The sequence below is a fragment of the Colletotrichum costaricense genome, assembly GCF_030867565.1.
Source record: "Colletotrichum costaricense strain IMI 309622 chromosome Unknown Scaffold_4.1, whole genome shotgun sequence".
NCBI classification, from domain to species: domain Eukaryota; kingdom Fungi; phylum Ascomycota; class Sordariomycetes; order Glomerellales; family Glomerellaceae; genus Colletotrichum; species Colletotrichum costaricense.
This window is the reverse complement of record NW_026848233.1, coordinates 1,208,479-1,225,795: the sequence shown is the minus strand read 5'-3', so window position 1 is coordinate 1,225,795 and position 17,317 is coordinate 1,208,479. Positions and strand designations below refer to the sequence as shown.

General features: G+C 50.8%; 7 protein-coding genes across 7 annotated transcripts; 5 read left to right on the top strand and 2 right to left on the bottom strand.

Moving 5' to 3' along the window:
• Positions 1-374: 374 nt before the first annotated feature.
• On the top strand, positions 375-686 carry CCOS01_04444 (uncharacterized protein; the record flags this gene model as incomplete). Its single annotated transcript, XM_060452625.1, has 1 exon — positions 375-686. One exon carries the CDS (start codon positions 375-377, stop codon positions 684-686), a length of 312 nt encoding a protein of 103 aa, XP_060316583.1.
• A 41-nt stretch (positions 687-727) lies between these two features.
• On the top strand, positions 728-2,262 carry CCOS01_04443 (uncharacterized protein; the record flags this gene model as incomplete). Its single annotated transcript, XM_060452624.1, has 3 exons — positions 728-911; positions 978-1,031; positions 1,082-2,262. The coding sequence occupies 3 exons, from the start codon at positions 728-730 to the stop codon at positions 2,260-2,262; spliced, it is 1,419 nt and encodes a 472-aa protein (XP_060316582.1).
• Positions 2,263-5,307: 3,045 nt separating this feature from the next.
• CCOS01_04442 (uncharacterized protein) lies at positions 5,308-6,009 on the top strand (the record flags this gene model as incomplete). Its single annotated transcript, XM_060452623.1, has 2 exons — positions 5,308-5,790; positions 5,857-6,009. 2 exons carry the CDS (start codon positions 5,308-5,310, stop codon positions 6,007-6,009), a joined length of 636 nt encoding a protein of 211 aa, XP_060316581.1.
• Positions 6,010-10,149: 4,140 nt separating this feature from the next.
• CCOS01_04441 (uncharacterized protein) lies at positions 10,150-10,764 on the top strand (the record flags this gene model as incomplete). The annotated part of the gene is made up of 2 exons (XM_060452622.1): positions 10,150-10,339; positions 10,397-10,764. The coding sequence occupies 2 exons, from the start codon at positions 10,150-10,152 to the stop codon at positions 10,762-10,764; spliced, it is 558 nt and encodes a 185-aa protein (XP_060316580.1).
• Positions 10,765-11,015: 251 nt separating this feature from the next.
• On the bottom strand, positions 11,016-13,256 carry CCOS01_04440 (uncharacterized protein; the record flags this gene model as incomplete). The annotated part of the gene is made up of 3 exons (XM_060452621.1): positions 11,016-11,948; positions 12,006-12,706; positions 12,782-13,256. The coding sequence occupies 3 exons, from the start codon at positions 13,254-13,256 to the stop codon at positions 11,016-11,018; spliced, it is 2,109 nt and encodes a 702-aa protein (XP_060316579.1).
• A 766-nt stretch (positions 13,257-14,022) lies between these two features.
• CCOS01_04439 (uncharacterized protein) lies at positions 14,023-16,296 on the bottom strand (the record flags this gene model as incomplete). The annotated part of the gene is made up of 3 exons (XM_060452620.1): positions 14,023-14,657; positions 14,712-15,720; positions 15,772-16,296. The coding sequence occupies 3 exons, from the start codon at positions 16,294-16,296 to the stop codon at positions 14,023-14,025; spliced, it is 2,169 nt and encodes a 722-aa protein (XP_060316578.1).
• A 194-nt stretch (positions 16,297-16,490) lies between these two features.
• Positions 16,491-16,715, top strand: CCOS01_04438 (uncharacterized protein; the record flags this gene model as incomplete). Its single annotated transcript, XM_060452619.1, has 1 exon — positions 16,491-16,715. One exon carries the CDS (start codon positions 16,491-16,493, stop codon positions 16,713-16,715), a length of 225 nt encoding a protein of 74 aa, XP_060316577.1.
• Positions 16,716-17,317: the final 602 nt, after the last annotated feature.

Here is a 17,317-nt window from a genome sequence, read left to right as displayed (position 1 = left end):
CAGAGCTAATAGAGTCTTTGAAAACGCTTCAAGGAACTCAAGTATTTGCGACAGACACGACACTATCTCACACCCAAAATAGGACTACAGTCGACACGAATAGAAATGCGTGGGCCCTTGATGCGACCGCTAACCCATCTTTGAGAGACAAGTTCGAACAGCTGGGGTTGGCGGTAAGCGAATACAATATTGCTGCGTCTCGTGAAAAACGCGAGATTGTGATCAAAGATGGCTGCAAGCTTCAAGATGTACTAGCTCAGGCAAACGCCTTGCAGGAGGCCAGATCTACAAACAAAGACGATAAAAGCCTCAACAGCAGCATACAGGCAGGCTTGCAGCAATTTTGCCAATCGACTCTCCATTATGCTGCAGTCATGGATACACTGGCACAACATCATCCTGAATGGGTCAGTCTAGCTTGGGGAACGATGAAGCTGTTGCTCATGATTCCGATCGAGTACCAAAAAGTCAAGGAAGGTATTGTTACCAATCTTGGACGTATAGGGAGTAAGCTGGAGCTCGTGAGCCTACTGTTGTCTTTCTATCCAGTTGAGAGAATGACAAATGCGGCTGCGGCCATCTACGCGTCGATCGCAGATTTCCTGGCATTTTGTCTCCGGTACTTGCGTAGTAATTGTTTAGGTACAAAAACTTCCGATAAAAGCGTTATGTATTCACGTTGCTGATGATGCAATCTCGCCCGCCACCAGTCAAAACCTTCAAGACGATGGTCGCACCTTTCGACACCAGGCTCGGGCCCATTCTCAAGACCATTGACGAGAATTACGCCATCTTGAGACAAGAAGCTGAAATTCAGTCCATGATATATCAGTTTCAACGATACTGCAGTATGCAGAGAGATCTATTTGAGATCAAAGAAGATCATGGGCGAATCATTGGAGTACTAGAAGGTAAGGTACTATCGACATTAAGGGCCGATTCCAAGACCTTGTTCAGAGCTAATACGCCTAATAAAGAGATAATTCGTAGGGATGACATGGATCGAGAAAGAAGAAGCAAAACGATAGATGGTCAGTGCCAAAATGTCAACGCCAACTGGAAGTTCTAACATTCCTCTCAGCATCTGAGAATCTTGACCGGAAACTTCTGAAACCGCCCGAGCTCGAGATATGCGATGATTTCTTTCAGGACCTACTTCCCCTGGACAGAAATCTACATCAAGTCCACCTCCAATTAGATCTGCTTCCAATGTCTTATTTGGTAGAGAGCAGCAATGTCCTTCGTCTTCCTTCATTCCAGTCATGGCTAAGCAGTTCAAAATCTGGTCTTCTGTGGGTAGATGGGTATAAGATACCTCGCCGCCCTAGCTGGACGACGGACTTGTCTCAAAAGATTGTGCGTGCAGCTACGGAGAGCGGCTACGATACACTTTCGTATTTCGGGAGCCTACATCGAGGGAGTGACGACGATACACCAAAGCCGCGCGCTCTCGTACAGAGCCTGCTTTTCGGCATGCTTCAGAAGTTTCCAACAGTGACTTCACATGGCGATCCAGAGCTACTCAACGCCGAGATCTTCGTTGCTGCTAAGACAGACCTGGACCTTTCATGGAGAATTTTCGTGGAATGTCTGCGCGCTCTTCCATCTTCCACCATCTACATCATGATAGAAGGCGTTGATCACTTCACCATGGCTGGGGATCAAGCTACCGATTTCGAATCTTTGCTGAAACGCCTAAGCACATTGTCAGCTGCTCTATTGGATGATAAAGTAGTCAAGCTTGCCTTGACGTCTGTTCGACCAAGCGCAGGATTTCAGCACCTGTTTCCCAACCTAGAGAGACTCGAGGTTTATCATGACCACAAGCTACTTATACGCGTGCCAGCTGCAGCCGCGCGAAGACGCAAACCCCGATCAAAGTTACAGAAGAAGAGACAATCGCCCCTTTATTCCCCAGGACCAACGTTGGAGCCAGAACCGACTGATATGGGTAGCGACTTTGCCCCTTCTGACTCAAGTGTGGACAGAGGCGGCAATGTCAGCGACTCAAGCTCAGACTTCGATATCTTTGGTCAAGGCAAGAGGGAGATAGGCCGTGTGAGATCCTCTTGGTCAAGTCCGACTCCTGAACATGGCCGGGCGAGTCCTCTTCAACTTGATTCGGAGAAGAAGGCGAAGTTGACGGGAGAACAAGAGGCCGAGGATTCCGACAGCTCATTCGAAATATATGAGGCGCCTACTGCTGCGTTGCCTGACCAAAGGCCAGCCAGCGAAGGAGACCTTTCGGATTTTGCACCATGAAGGAAGGCTCAATTCGGGGTTTTACGCTTTGTGGTCAAGATATCAATCAGGCAAAGTTACTCGTGCTTTCAATGTTCATAGAGCCCGACTTCATGCTTTACTTTATAGTTACTCGGATGAATTTTGTCGAACATGACTATCAACCAGAGAGAGTCAACAATCTGTCCTTAGATCCGAGCCATGAACAGTACTGTCCGGAAAGTCGTTGGATCTGCCATGACTTTTTACAAAGAACTTTCCCAGTCCTAGTGACAACACCAAGACGAGAAGATGCATGCGTCGGAAACGAGAGCGAGTTCGTCTTCCGTTTGATATGGCGCAATGATGAAGCATACTTCGTACTGCGCGTATATCATGATCATGTGAGTAATCATCTTTCTCGAGATCCGTCTCGAACCCGAGACACTGACGCCGGCCACTTTTGATCAAGAATCGGCAGACTTACACCGAAGGAGATCTCCGAAAATCACCTCATCGAGCGCGGCACGGCCTGTGGGTTGCTGCGGCTGGCCAATGACCAGGATGACCCGAGTTCAACATATTGACGCACCCATCTTGCCGGATTTCCGACCACGCGTCACGCCGGAAGCAGTAAGTTGCCTGACAAATAAGAAGGTTTGGTTTGATCTACGAGTAAACTTCGACTCAATTCTTCCCGCGTCGATGCCTTCACCAAATTGAGCGCCTTGCAGAATGACAGATGCGGAAAGCAGGCTGTGCAATCTTCGCACCTTGATGAGACCGTTGACGTGTGGCCTGTTCGTCATCTCCGAAAGACAAGGACTGCTTCTACTTTTCACTTGGGGAGTCTCACGACAAGCATCAACTAGTGCCGGGTATGCCCTCAAGCTTAAACGCGCATATACAAGACGGACACTGTCTAGCGAAAACTTCGATTTTCCGGCTACTAGACCCATGCTGACCAACTGTATCAACGGACATTAACTTGGGCAGACCATCCCTCAGTGTAAGTCAATCGAGTATTGTGAGAGCAATGCATTATGATATGTGAGTCGTTATAGTGATGACCGCCCAGAAACTGATCGACGAACGACCTGGACGGGTGCAACATTGACGAGTCCTTGGCGAGGCCCGTCTTAGCGAAATTGTTGGGACGAAGACGATCTTGTGAACAATTATCCGAAGACACAATCTTCAGACGATTGCCAGCAAATTTGATCCGTTCGGAAACCGCGTGGGACTCAATGTGGGATAGGTATTACAGTTCTCCCTTCCTGCCACTTCATTACAATATGATGTGGAATGAGCGTCCCGGAGCCTTAATTCTCCAACATGGCTAAAACGACAATGAAGGGGAGGCTTAGCAGTTTTCGCACTAGTTGAGAGTTTCAAGCAACTTTTGAGACCCTGCTACTGCGGTAGTGCCGCTCTTGATTCATGTCACCAGAGCTTAAACTCTCCCTTCCCCCCACTTCCGGCAGGGGACAAACGCAAGGCGGAGAAAAGATGGAGGCCGGCCGAGGAGACCGCGGGCAGCGTGTTTACAAGCCTCGTGCTTCCATATTACGGATAACGGAAACGGCATCTTTTGCCTTGCTCCTCAGCACATGCAGGGTCCGTCCCAGTTTTGAGATCAGCCCACCAGCGAACCTGAGACTCGGCGAACTTTGTTTTCCTCGTTGGGCTGGCTTGATTCCAGCCCTTTGGCAACCTCTCTGCACGCACGCTCTGATTCTGGATTGACTCTGGGAAATGTAATCACCACGTGTGGACATGTAGTGATTATCGGCTGCCTTTCTAAGAATCGGACGCCGCTAAGGTACCGAAGGGGACGGAGCGTGATATCTTCAGCTTACTTTCGAACTCATCAAAGAAGTTCAGTTTTCTGAACCAAATGAAGAATTGTGATTCATGTTTCCCTTTGCTTCTTTGTGTCCTGTTGAGCAAGTCCACGCGAAACAACTACTGAATGACGAGGCCGACATGTCTTGGCGTCTTGACTGATCTTGCCAAGCCACCAAACATGTTGCCTCGAAATCGGGTCCGGTTGCTCAAGCGATTGGCAGATTGTTTATAGAAGCAATTGAAACCTGCTCATTCGGCAGGGCGATATATCGGACTCCGAAGCACCAGCCAGACGAGTCATCGACGCAAGAAGAAGGCGAGTGACCACTATGCGAAATGATCAGACTTGTAGCAGATGATCTGAAGGCCTCTAAAATTCGGTAAAAGATGAAGTAGACCTGACACTCAAGTGAAGAAAAGGATGGAAGTTAGGAGGAGTAATGCTAGGTCCAGACCGAGGGAACAGAGCCGAGGGTTGGATGAATTTGGTGTGAACACTCGTTCTCGCCAAGAATTGTGACTGGCGCTTGTGGTAGAACGCTTCCAACAACTGGATGGAGATCTTCAGCCGTCTGTCGGTGCCAGTGATCCATGGACCAGCTTCAAGAAGAAGCACTCAAGAAGCTCGCGCGATGGGAACGATTCTGGTTGGTGTCTTGACGCATTGAGCAGAAAATTCGTATACAGAGCAGCCCCAAGGCGAGCGAGGTGAAACGCGATGTGCGGCGATCCCAGCCAGCGACTGGCTCAAAAGATCAGCCCAAAACACTTGCGGGTAAACCTTCTTCTCCTTCGAATCCACCCCAAAGCTTGTCTCTCTCGGTTCAGACATCAGACGGGCCGGGCGATGCGCGCGGGGTGACCGTTGTGGACACCCACATTGTGAATTGAAGCTTCACCCGAGAGCGAAACGACCCCTGAAAGCATCACGATGACTGGGACTGAGTTGCTTCCCATCGTGCGGCGGACAGGGTCTTCGGCGTACTCGGACGAAGTATGTTCGCCTAATCGTTTGAGATGACGACGCGATGGAAACTGGGTGTAAGTGGCCGTGTCCGAATTTTGCTCGGAAGGTTGGGCTATATAATTCAATCAAAGAAACTCTCACTTCTGGCTTTGGGATCATCAACTCAGTCTCTTTCCAGTTCATCAAGTCTTACTACTAAAGGCTCTTCACCCTCTACATTCTTTACATCATATCACGCCTATCACTTAGATCACTAAACACTATTATTCAAGATGCGTTACACTCAGCTTCTCCTCTCTCTCTTCCTTCTCTTCACTTTCGTCATTGCTCTGCCCGCGCCGGCGCCGGTAGAAGCCGTCGCTGCGCAAGACGCCGCCGACAAGAACAAGAATAAGAATAATAACAACAACGGAAATAAGGGCACTAAGACGAAGACCAACAACAACGGCAACACCAACAAGGGTCAGACCACCAAGGCCACGAAGAACGGAACCGGAGGAAACACCAGGCCTACCGCTGACGAGTGCGCTGCTGCCAAGAAGCTGGCTACTGGTATCGACAAGAACATCTCCATCCAGAAGCAAGAGCAGAAGGATGTCGCTGCTGTGAAGAAGGCTGTTCAGTCTGGGAACAAGGGTCAGTTCGACCAGGCTAAGACCAAGCTCGTCGCTACTGTCAAGTCTGGAGCGGATGTCCGCGCCGAGAACCAGAAGATCGCTCCCAAGGGTAACGCCGCAATTCCGGGTCTGAAGAAGGTACGTTCGGACTTTTACCCCACAAAGTGAAGCGGTAAAAAACAGCAATCTGACAAGTCATTATAGGTCCAAAACGCACAGGCTACCGAGTTGAAGCAGGCTCAGGGTCTCACAGGCAACAACGCTGATCTGGATACCATCGCCCAGATGGAGAAGGAATTCTCTGGGGGTATCGACCAGAACCAGCAGAACAAGAAGGATGCTCTTAAGGGTTGCTAAGCATCTCGAGACTGGATGTGCTTGAGGACCGAAGGATAGGCTGCACGTCACTGAGCAGACTAAGGTTGGGAGCAATGGATAGCGTTGTATATGAAGGATTCTCAGTAAATATATAGTGAATGAAGCCAGTTCGGTACACTTTGACTTTTTAGTGATGGGTTCACTCCAAATTCGAAACATTCGAGTGCTTCGATACTTCTGTTCTAGTACGGTGGTATCATTCTCCTGTAATCACCTTGAGCGTGACCTGATGCCGACTCATGCCAATCGCTCAGGGGCTTCAATACTTGGAAATTTGGAGACTGTTAGCTTGAGGCTGTTAGTCAATGTGATATAGGTTAGTATCATTGTACGAAGGCCAACAGGCTTTAACAGGTTGCCCTCTCTTCGAGGTGTTTAAGATCATGATACTTGTCAAGTTGTATGAGATGTTACTAGCGGCTGTGCCGCTGTAATCGACGAAAGAATAACCTTCGGTGATTGCATAGCTTTTGACGGAGTTCTTCCAAATTTCTCATTACATGTTTGACTTCTCTCTGTCTCTGCTTAGCGTTGTTCAGAAGGAAGTTGATGCTGCTGTGCAGAGGCACATCTTCGAACAAAGTGGAGGCGATGCTGGATACTGTTGTATCTCTTCAGGGTAACATAAATCAAATTTGATGCAGCCGTGGCCTCTAGGATTATTGAACACAGTCAAATTCCGGAGCATAACTCTTAAATAACGCCGCTTCTTGAACGAGAAGACCGAGTTGCTGAGACGCTCACTAGCATCGAAGCAGAAGCTGCAGCATTAGGTGCACCTATTGGTGCGATTCTTCAAGCTTCTACGGCCAAGATTAGCTGCTGGTAGGTTGTCTACTACAGCATGATAATGTACACAACATATGGATAATGGTTTGTTACAGATGAAGACTCGAAAGCTTCTTCGAGAGCCCCTTTCGGAGAGGGAATCCGCCATAGCAAAAGTTGACGCTTTGAAGCAGCCTTACTTCGGTGACACTCAACGTTAAACGGAGTTTTCTGGCAAGATACTAGAAACGAAAATCCAGTCTATCATGCTCAAAAACGAGGATGTAAGCTTTCTCCCATCGTGAAGAAGCTCTGTGTCTGATCTCAGAACTTATTGTAAGGTGAGTGCTCATCTCGGACTTGGTGAATCCACAACATGATAGAACGGATATTCATTCGTCGTAGGAGATTATAAAGCTAGTTATCTAGATTGGCAAGGGGCACGCAATTTGAAGTTTGATCACTGATCGGCATCTCATGAATGTATCTCATTGCACGTCGAAACAGAAAGTTGAACTTACCTTTAGGCACTGGATAAATCTTATAACCTAAGCCTAAGACGAACGAGATAGCTCTCTTCGTTCATTTCTCCAAATGTAGTATTGAAATAGTATCGAAAGATGTGATGTCATCATAAAATCCACTGGCGTAGGCGAATGATTTCTCGCCGGTCAGGCTGATTGCCTGGGTTTGAATTTGAAAGTCGGCTCTTAGAGAACGCGATTGATTAGTGAGTGATGCCTGGCGACGTGAAAACTTCCGTATATAGTTGCTTTGAAACCAAGAATGATAGCTTTTGAGGGCGTAGACTCCAGCTTGCTGTTCCACAAGTAACTCTAAGCTGTGGCCATATGGGAGACAGCTAGTCACCATCCATGCAACTCGAGATAGCAGAACGTGCCGTGAAAGTGTCAGTATTCAGCTTCCTTAAATTTTGACACAATCACGATTTGTTTACGTTGAAATGGACTTAGCGAGAGTAACAGGTAAAGCTAGCTTGCTGAACAATCCTACCTCATAAAGGTACATAAGGATATAAAGCTCGGAGGCTTGTAACGCTAAGGAACCTGCTATACTGACTTTGTCGCGAAATAACTTCCGCGCGCAGCCGAAGTAGTTTAGATATGGCCAAAATCGATGCTTGCCTGCTTCAAATCATTAGACGGTGCATCGTAATACCATGAGCCTTTCAGTCGTGGAGGGTCACCAGGTATTACTACACTTCCAACGCCCTTGGCAGGCAGAAAACCTTTACCCACATCACGCATCATCATCAAAGTTTTTTTCCATTGAGTACTGAAACAAAGGGGGCTATTATGGGGGTTAATATGTGAACAGTCAAGATTCTCAGTCTCTCAAGTGCCTTGAAGAACCTTCCGCCTGAGCTCGGAATGCGACTGGTTTAGGCATGGACGCATTGGCGCTCCGCTGAGTGCTCTTAACAGGAATGCCCTCGCACCGTCGGGATAATCTTCCATCTTCCTTCACTTGACAAAAAACCATCCAATGTCTGCAATAAGACATCATCTATAGGTATACAAAAAATGCCGCGCGCGAAAACTTTCAATTCAGACTAAGGAAGCCTGGAAACAAAAGCGCGCAGATTATCTACTTGCCGTGTTCCCGAAGAAACAACACTTACATTATTCAGGGTCAGCAAACTTCGCCGGATCGCCTAGTAACCGTCTATTCAGGATGCCAAGTGCCGTGTTCCTGAAAGACAGCTCGGGCAGTTGCGGGCGGGAACGAACTCTCTTCTCTATCGGATGGACGTTGCGAAGAGAGCCATGGCTGTCTTGTTGGTAAACTCATCAATTCCCAAGGCCCTCCTCTCTACTCATTTCTGCGAAATTCCACCGAAAGGTACCACTTCTCCGCACTCCCCTCAAAAAGTCCGCAATAGCAGTTTATGCGTATGCGCCGTGCCTTCAAGTGGGCGATGGTTGCGGGCAAAGTCCACTAATTAGGCTTTTTAACTCGGTTTCTTGCGAGCCTAACCAGGTTGCGAGGGGGACAGTCTGCTGTCAATGCCGAAAAAGGGGGCATCTTAGTTTCCCTGAGGAGTCATGTTTCTCTCTGGGTTTTGCTGACGCTCAAGGGAGGCTGGTCTTGTCAGCAGGGGCCTGGAAGCACTTTGTCCCCCCATCACGTTAGAATTTCTCGCCTGCCAACTCTGACGCTCAGGAGCTTGCAACTTGGTGCAGTCCGGCAGTCGCAGTTTGGTAGGTGAGTGATCGCCTCCTCATAGCGTAACATTCCTGGCTGGTAATCTGCTTAAGATAGCCTTATGACTCGCAGATCTCTCACGTAGGAAGTTGTAGACGACTTGGCGTTGCTTGAGGTCCAGGGCCGATGGGCAAGGGGTTCTGCCCCGTAGCACACCCAGAATAAAGACCCCGGCCGCCGAGCCGGAGATCTCGTCCTCAACTAGTGGCCGGATTGCTCAAGACTTGGGGGCGCCGCCATGGCGCGCCGTGGCGTTCCGGAGCACCGGTTCACTCATACCCACCATCCCGATCTTTCGCGGTTCCAACATCCAAACTGACGGCTTGGCACTGCAATCAGCGCTTGGTGTCGCCCCGATTATGATAGCTCGATGACTCGAGAATAACCCAAATTCCCAAATCGCTCTTTGCTTGAACTCTGCACAAAGTGCCGGTTCTCGTATCTCTCTAAGGATTAAAGTATTGGTTCCCTCTGAGCTTCTCGCTTTCTTGCTGCGCGAACGCCCAAACCCCCAGACAGGGTTTGTCGCAGGTTTCGCGAGTTGTGACCACGTCCACAACCGTCCGCACCGGAAGCAGAGCGGCTCAAGAACTTGCGACGTTTCACCCGCGTGGATCCCACCAAGCTTGTCTTGCTTTCGTACCTGGAGAGCCTCAGCAACGCTTGTTTCGCTCCAGGGATCACCCTCGGCTTATTTTCAACGATGGCAACTTGCAGTTGGTCGTGTGCAAAGAGAAGAACGGGGTACCACGTTAGCTCCCGTGGTTCCGGCCAACGGTTAGCCTCCGCAGACCGCAAGGATTATGGGAGGATGGCTTGGAAGCTATGATCGCCGGGTCATCAGCGTCGGATCATTGACATCTCTCTGTCAGCGACAAGGATCACATCGTCGTCGGGCTGAGGCCGAGTTGTGGTATTTGTAGTCGCAAGGCCGCCCATCTGGCCTTGACGCTGCATCGTCCGGTCTCTGCTCGCCTTGTCTCATCATTCATATCATCGTGCTGGTCACTCGTTTCTTTCAATCTTGTCTAATCCAAATACTGTCCTTTATTCAAAAACCGCGAGACTACCTGCACTTCCGCTTTCACAGGCCGATAAACAAACATCCCAAGTAATTACTTCAAGATGCGCGCTTCAATCACTGCCGCCACGGCGCTGCTCGCCGCTTTGGTTTCTGCTCATGGCAACATCGTCTCGCCTCCTGCCCGTGGTGTCGGCGCCGCAATGGCTGCAGCGTGTGGACAAGCGAACGTGAAGGCCGTGACGGCCGATCCCACCATTCCCTTGGAAGACTTCACCAACCCTCCTGCAACATGTAAGCAAGCCTATGGTACATGAGCGAATGACCCAAGTTACTAACACTCTACCCAAGGCCAACTTGATCTATGCAGAGGAGCCAAGTTCGAGGACAACAAGGCCAATGTCCAGACCTTCAAGGCTGGACAGGTCGTCAACATGAAGGCCGAGATCCCGATCCCCCACGAGGGCCCCATGAATGTCTCCATTGTCGATACCGCAACCAACAAGGTTATCGGACAACCTCTCATCGTCTTCGACAGCTACGCCGACGAGAACCTCGCGGCACTGCCCAAGAACAACACCGACTTTGACATCACCATGCCCTCCAACCTGCCCGCGGGCACCTGCGCTCAGGCTGGCCAGTGCGTCGTTCAATGGTTCTGGGTTGGCACTGCGGCGAAGCAGACATACGAAAGTTGTGTAGACTTTGTTATGGCTTGAGCGATTAGAGTATTGTCGCCTAGTTATAGAGCAATGGGAGGTTTTTTGAGCGCGTTTGAGCACGTAGATCAGCATCGCATCCCTGTGAATGCTGTACCATTTTGAAGAGCTTTTTTTATTACACTTTAATTGTCCATGACAAGGAATGCGAAACACTTTATTTCCCCTTGATGTAACAAAGCTTCGTGGCACCACTATTGTGTGTGATGACTTTGTCATGGACGATCAGTCACTCATGTTTAAAAATGACATCAAGACGTCCAATCCCCAAGTAATAGGTCGAGCGGCATATTTTCCATGAAGTCTATGGAAGACTCATTGAGCAGCATCCGCAGGCTTGGGTCCGCAGCATCGTCATCAAAAGCTGGTTGACTTTCACTATAGAAGGCAAAGTCATTCTCACTCGGCAGATCAGCAAAGTTCTGGGTCGGCGCGACAAAGTGGGACGCCGCCGGTCTCGCTTCAGCCTCATCTAACATTTGAGGAACCACGGATTGGAAGTAGGCTTGATCCAATCCCAAGTCCAATTGCGGTAGAAACTGGAACTGGTTGTGGATGCGATCCAGCATCTCCAGACATCGTTTCGCCGATCTGCTCTTCTGCGCCAAGGTCTTTAAGCAGGCGCGTGACTTGGAGACTGAGTGCTGCCATGCAAGTCTGTCGGTTTGGTCTGTGGAAGTGCTTTTGGTGAGATAGTTTGCTTCCAGGACTAGAGTGGCCTGGAAAAGAAAGTATGTCGCGTACCACACGATACCCTGGTGTAGAGAAACTTCATTCGCCATACAGAAAGTAGCAATATCATGAATGCTTTGCATAGCAACGTTCAGGCACTTCTCTTCCGCCTTCACTTTGGTGGGCAGGTAGCTGTGGTGTTGCTGACTGCCGCGCCAGAGGAGAATGCGAAGGTTCTGCTCTTTCCAGAGCACGACCGCTCGAGGCGCCCGGAACCACGATGGGCAGTCGGTCTGGGTGAAATATGCGGGCAAAGCTTGTTCCCAGCAGTTCAGATCTCGGTCCATTGTTTCGGCCACTCTGTATTCGACTTTTGTTCCGGCGGTTTTTGCCAGTAGAAACTCATGATACACAGCATCAGCAATTTTGGCTAGCTTTGCTTGGGCGATAATTGCTGAGTAGGTAGTTGGGTAATTGACCGGTGGCGGAACCGGTGCCTTGAGAGGCAGTTCCTAGAAGAAATGAGCAAATAGGAATCAAAAGGATCGAAACTTAGGAAGACAACACACCTTATCGTCGATATTTCGAGGAATCCGGGTATCTATGAAATCTTCTGACATCGCGGGTGGCCTCCCGGTGGTGATGTTAAAACCACTCTCGAAACAGTAGATAGTCCAGAAGAGCTGCCGTCGCCGCTCATGTCCTAAAGTATCTTCTAACCCTGGAGGTTCGCGATGAAGACCTAAACCCAACGCCATTCTGTACGCTAAACCGCTAAAGTTGTAGCCAGTATTGGTCCTATCTCTCTTCTGTAGGTAGTTGCTCATAAGCAAAAAGGCCTGAACTGTCTCGATGGTGCCAGACTCAAGCATCTGAAGAGACAGACTGGACCGCGCTGCGCTGTAGTAGCTCGACTGCAGATGCTCTGACTCGGTGCTAGAGAGCCAGTGGCCGATGGCTAAAACCATTTGATAGACGACACGCCATGGTGAGTTCGTGGGCCGTTGACGACGCCCTGCTTCAACCCTTTCTCTGAAAATCCTCTCGTGAAGAACCGGGTAGGAGGTATTGTAGAGTAGGAAGTAGGCATCGATCAACCGGCCAGCGATGTATGACGATGGCAGATCGAAAGGCTCAGGTACCGCGAATCCGGCTGAACTGGATGATCTACGTTGTCTTTTACGATGCGATGTGTGGTGGTGAGTGGCTGGATGCGCAACGTGGATCACGGAGTCGATCTCCCCAAGTAACTGGGAACCGGAACTGCTCCCTAAGAGTTGACGTTAGGCATCGCTCATCGGTCAACTGTCCTCCGCAGGCCATTCTAGAACATGGCTAGGCTTACCTAAGTAACCAGAGTCGTGGGTTGGTAGCATGGCCATTCCGTCATTCTCGTGGCCTGAAGATTTGAACTCTGGCGACAGCGACCCTTCGTGCCATTCGTAGCTATGAGGTGTGACTTCATCCGAGTTTCCCAGCGGGGAATGTAACGAGCCGCTTCCGTCATCATCTTCATTTCCTACTGACTCCTGCTGGTTCTGCGTCTCTCCGATGGCTGAATTGATGTCAAGCTCCGGGTTCAAGGATCTGATGAGATTCTGGAGCTGCTTGCACCGGAGCTCGGCTGCGTCGAGGTTCTTCCGGGTCAAAGGCGTCCGATCAGGGGGCTTCTCAAAGCTGCACGTCTTGCCTGTTTTGGCGCAGTAAGAACATGGGTCGTTGGCTGCGCTGCCTCTCATGCATCGGCTTTTGCGCTTCTGGCAGTTGACGCAGGCCCGGACGGTGCTTGGATTGGGACATCGGCGGCTAGAGTTCGGCATACTTCGTTCTTCAACGTTCAGTCCCTGTCATGAATAGTTCGACTCATGTGGAACATCGGGGGCCAGAGGGCCGAAATTGAGCTCAAATATGGTTTATCGTCTCTGCAGAAATCTCTCGAGGCTGCGTGGGACATCTCAGGTCTCTTTGGAGAGTCTTAAGATATTATCAAGCTTGCATACGCCTCATCAGACAAGTTGTCAAACTCCGAACTTTTGCTCTACCCCTCAAGACGTTGTCCTCGGAGCACAGTCGCCCGATGTACGCCACTCAAAAGCCACAAATGCGGGATGAATTGCGGGGGAGCTGGGTGGGGAATACGGCTTGCTTCACGGACCATCCCAAGAGAGACGGACATTGCCAAGAGCTTTAATGATGGCCCCGTTTGTATCAGCAGAGTGCTTCCGCCTCCCAATATCATAGTACGCCAATATTGTCCGAGAACTGTAGAAAGTCGGCGAAGATGGCTGCGTAGATCAAATAGTGTCAGGCTTGTTAGACTCGAAGTGCGACCCAAATCTTGCCACCTTCCTTGTCACGATTCTTATACTAGGAACGTGGCATGTTGACCATCAGGAACTGTTGGGGCGGGAACGTGCAGAGTGTTTTAGATATTCTTTTCATTAATATTAATTATTGCTTGATATTTGAAGTCTAGAGCCAAGAGTCTAAGAAAAATTAAGGAAATCACCCCCTATCACTAAAACGCCACGCCATCTTTCTAATGTTGAGATATGAAACCATAACGAAGTTGGTTGCTCGATTCGCTTATGCAGGAATAATGATCAAATCAATGATAGTGCAGTAGCTGAGAGGTGCAGTCGCGGTGGAGAAGGCGTAGATGTGCTGGCCAGAGCCGGTGTTGCCATCGCCAACCTTGCTCGCCTGGCGGATGCAGAACTGGTAGGCCTTGCCATTGGAGTTTATGAAGACCTGGGAGTTGCCGTTGGCGAGTGTGGTGTAGGAGAAGATCTTCATGGCGCTGCTCTTGTTGTTGGACCAGTAGAGCAAGCTGTAAGTGGACGAGGTGTCGATGTAGTAGTAGGCGTTGTGAGTGACAGAGTAGAGGCTGCCGTCTGCGGCCACAATGAAAGTCTCACGGCTGCCCTGCTTGTACCAGTTGTCGGTCATGTGGGTGGCATCGTCGGACAGGGCGTACTGGGAGTTGGGGTTGACGATGGGGTTGAGGCTGAGGTAGCCGATGGTACCAGTAGGAGCGCTGGCGGCGACGTTGATGGTGGTAGTAGAAGTGACAGTCTGGACGACGATGACGGTGCTGGTGGCTGCAGTGGTGGTGCTCAAAGCCGCGCCGCTGGTGATAGTCTGAACAGTGGTAGCGGAGGCGGTCATGGTGCTGGCTACGGGGGTGGCGAGCAGAGAGCAAGCAGAAGAGACGACATCGGCTGGAGATAGCAGTTAGTATCAAGCGGGTTGAGACAGAGGAGAATGAAACTTACCAGAGAATCCGGAAAGACCAGCGGGGGTACCATCGCGGCGAGCCTTTCTAAGAGTGGTGGTGTTGGAAGGAGTGACATCGGGAAGGGCAACAACATCGACGAAGTTTCCGTCATCATCCTTGGTACCGTTGACGAGAGGCTCATCGCGGGCCCAGAGACCACGTCTGACCTTGATGGAGTGGTCGAGGGGAGTGGGATCATCGTGGAGGCAAGTAGTGGTGGGACGGGGAGGCAGGTCACGCTTGAGCTGCTTGGTAACGGCAACCAGCTGGGTGGTGGTGCTGTAAGAAGTGGTCAAGGGAGTGACAGTCGAGACGACCGTGGTGGCAGGGATGGTAGTGAAGTCAGTCTCGGTGGCGGTGGTGACCGGGGTCGTGTAGCCGAGGAGAGAAGAGCAGTAAGGCTGAAGGCTGGAGGTGACAATGGCAGAGCTGGCACTGGCGACGGCGCAGGGGATTCTGGGCTTGCCGGCGTCCGTGGCGTTGGTGTAGGAGAAGCTGTAAGAGATGGTGTAGTGGTCACTGCCGCGCCATTGGCCGTTGTTGGTGGCATAGCTGTTGTCCCAGGACTTGGAGTACAAGGAGCAGTACTGTCCCTCGGGAACTCCATTCTTCAAGACGAAGAAGGTGTTGAAGAACTGGCAAGTCTGAGCGGGGGCGTTCGCGGGAGGGTGGGCAACGTTGTACTCGGACTGAGCGGTACAGGCAGCAGCGCAGAGCTTAGGATCGAAGGGGCCGTCCGTGAAGATCTTGGAACCCAAGAAAGTGTCGTATCCAGCGCAGTCGAGGGGAGCGTTGATGGAGTTATCTCCCAAGTAGACGGCGGAGCTGTAACCGGCCTGGTCATCGGCACGCTGGGCAACGTAGCCGTTGGATCCGGCAATCACAACCTCGAACTGGTTGCGCCATTGGCCGCGGTTGGTCGCGGTGTTCTCGTAGACGGGACCACCCCAGAAGACACACTTGATGACATTGGTGCTAGCCGGGTTGGGGCAGGCATCGGCGGGTTCCTAGATGGGGTCAGAGTCTGGTTGCTTGTGTTGATACGGTTTAAGACTTACAACAGAGGGATCACGCTCGAAGTAGATGTTGAAAGCAACACAGCCGTTGATGGCATCGCACTTGGAAGCGCAAGCCTGAGTGTCGTAGCTAGTGAGGGTAGTGTAACCCATGTAGCCATAGGCGCTGCTAGATCCCTGCAGGTTCTTGAAGGTGTTGAAGTAACCAGAGGGAGTGGCAGCATTGTTGGCAGCCGACGAAAGGTCTGTGTCGCTCAGGAAAGCGGCCGAAGTGTCGGGGTTGGAGGCGGGGCCGTATCCGACGGGCTGAGGCTCGCAAGCGGAGCGCTCAACGAGACGCTTCTTCTCCGACTTGACAGGCGCAGTCTCCTGGGGAAGCGGGCTGGCCTTGACCTCGGCGACGACACTGGCGGCAGCAGCGTTGGCATCGTAAGGAACGACAGTCGGGGAAGCACCAATGGGGACGGTGGTGTGAGGCGGCTCGGGAGCATCGTCAATGACCTGCCAGACAAGGTCTTGGGCCTTGGCGAGCGCGACAAAGGCGCTGATGATAGGAGCAGAGCGCATTTTGATTGATCTATGTCGAACAAGAGAAGTCGATCGAAAGAATGAGCTTTCAAGGATCGTAGCTCAAGGTGTTAAGAGAGTGAAGAGGAGCGAAGAGGCTTGAGTTGACTGATGAGATATTTCGTCGATAATGGCGGATATCTCAGTTCCTTATGTACTCATCCCACGAGGCCTCTGACCTCGTAGTCTAGCCAATGCTTTTTGCTCTTCCGTTCGCCAATATCGCACTTGCGACGACAACAGTGCATAGCTCTCCCCACGGCTCGCTTCATCTTCACGATGCATGCGATAGTGTTGATGCTGAGTGCTCATTTCCACATCACGCGGCCGGCAAGAAGCGGTGGACGACTAGACCCGGAGCTGGACCACGGAGCTGTACCATGGGATTGGGAAAGGCGGCCGTGTCTTGTTCGCTCTAAAGGCCCTTGCTCCCCTGCTAGACAGCATTTCCAGACTGTTGGTAACAGATTCTGGACCCTTAAGGCCGCACAGATGGCTGTATTGGGCTTGAGTCGCTGGTGTTCTTGGGTCAGGTCGATGATAGATCCACGTGGGTTGAGCGTGTAGCCGCCTTGCCCGTTGCTTGATTGAGGAATTCAGCTCGCAACGGGAGTTGTAGCTGAGAGTCCACGGACCCAAAACAGCAGATTTTACCTAGCTCAACCCCTCGTGCCTGGTGGAGATCCCCAGCTTGCGTAGGAGTCTGGACTCGGATATGCAGGGGTTGACAGCAGGGGTAACGGGCGGCTGACGATCAATAGTCCAGCAAAGTGGTGAGAGACCGCTTGTTGACCTATGATGTTGCTTCGGCAGATGAGAAAATTTGAGGGACAGTCCCTGACTACTCTGCATCGTAAGGCGCTAAGCGAGTAGACGCCATGCTTTTGTTATGTTAGTCCTACGGTGTTACCGACGGAACGGACGACGAGGATGCGCTGTGCTCCTATCGCATGTCGCCGATCAATCTATTGAGCAGCTAAGACCAAAATAAGCTTCCTGGGAAACCCAAAAAGATGGGAAA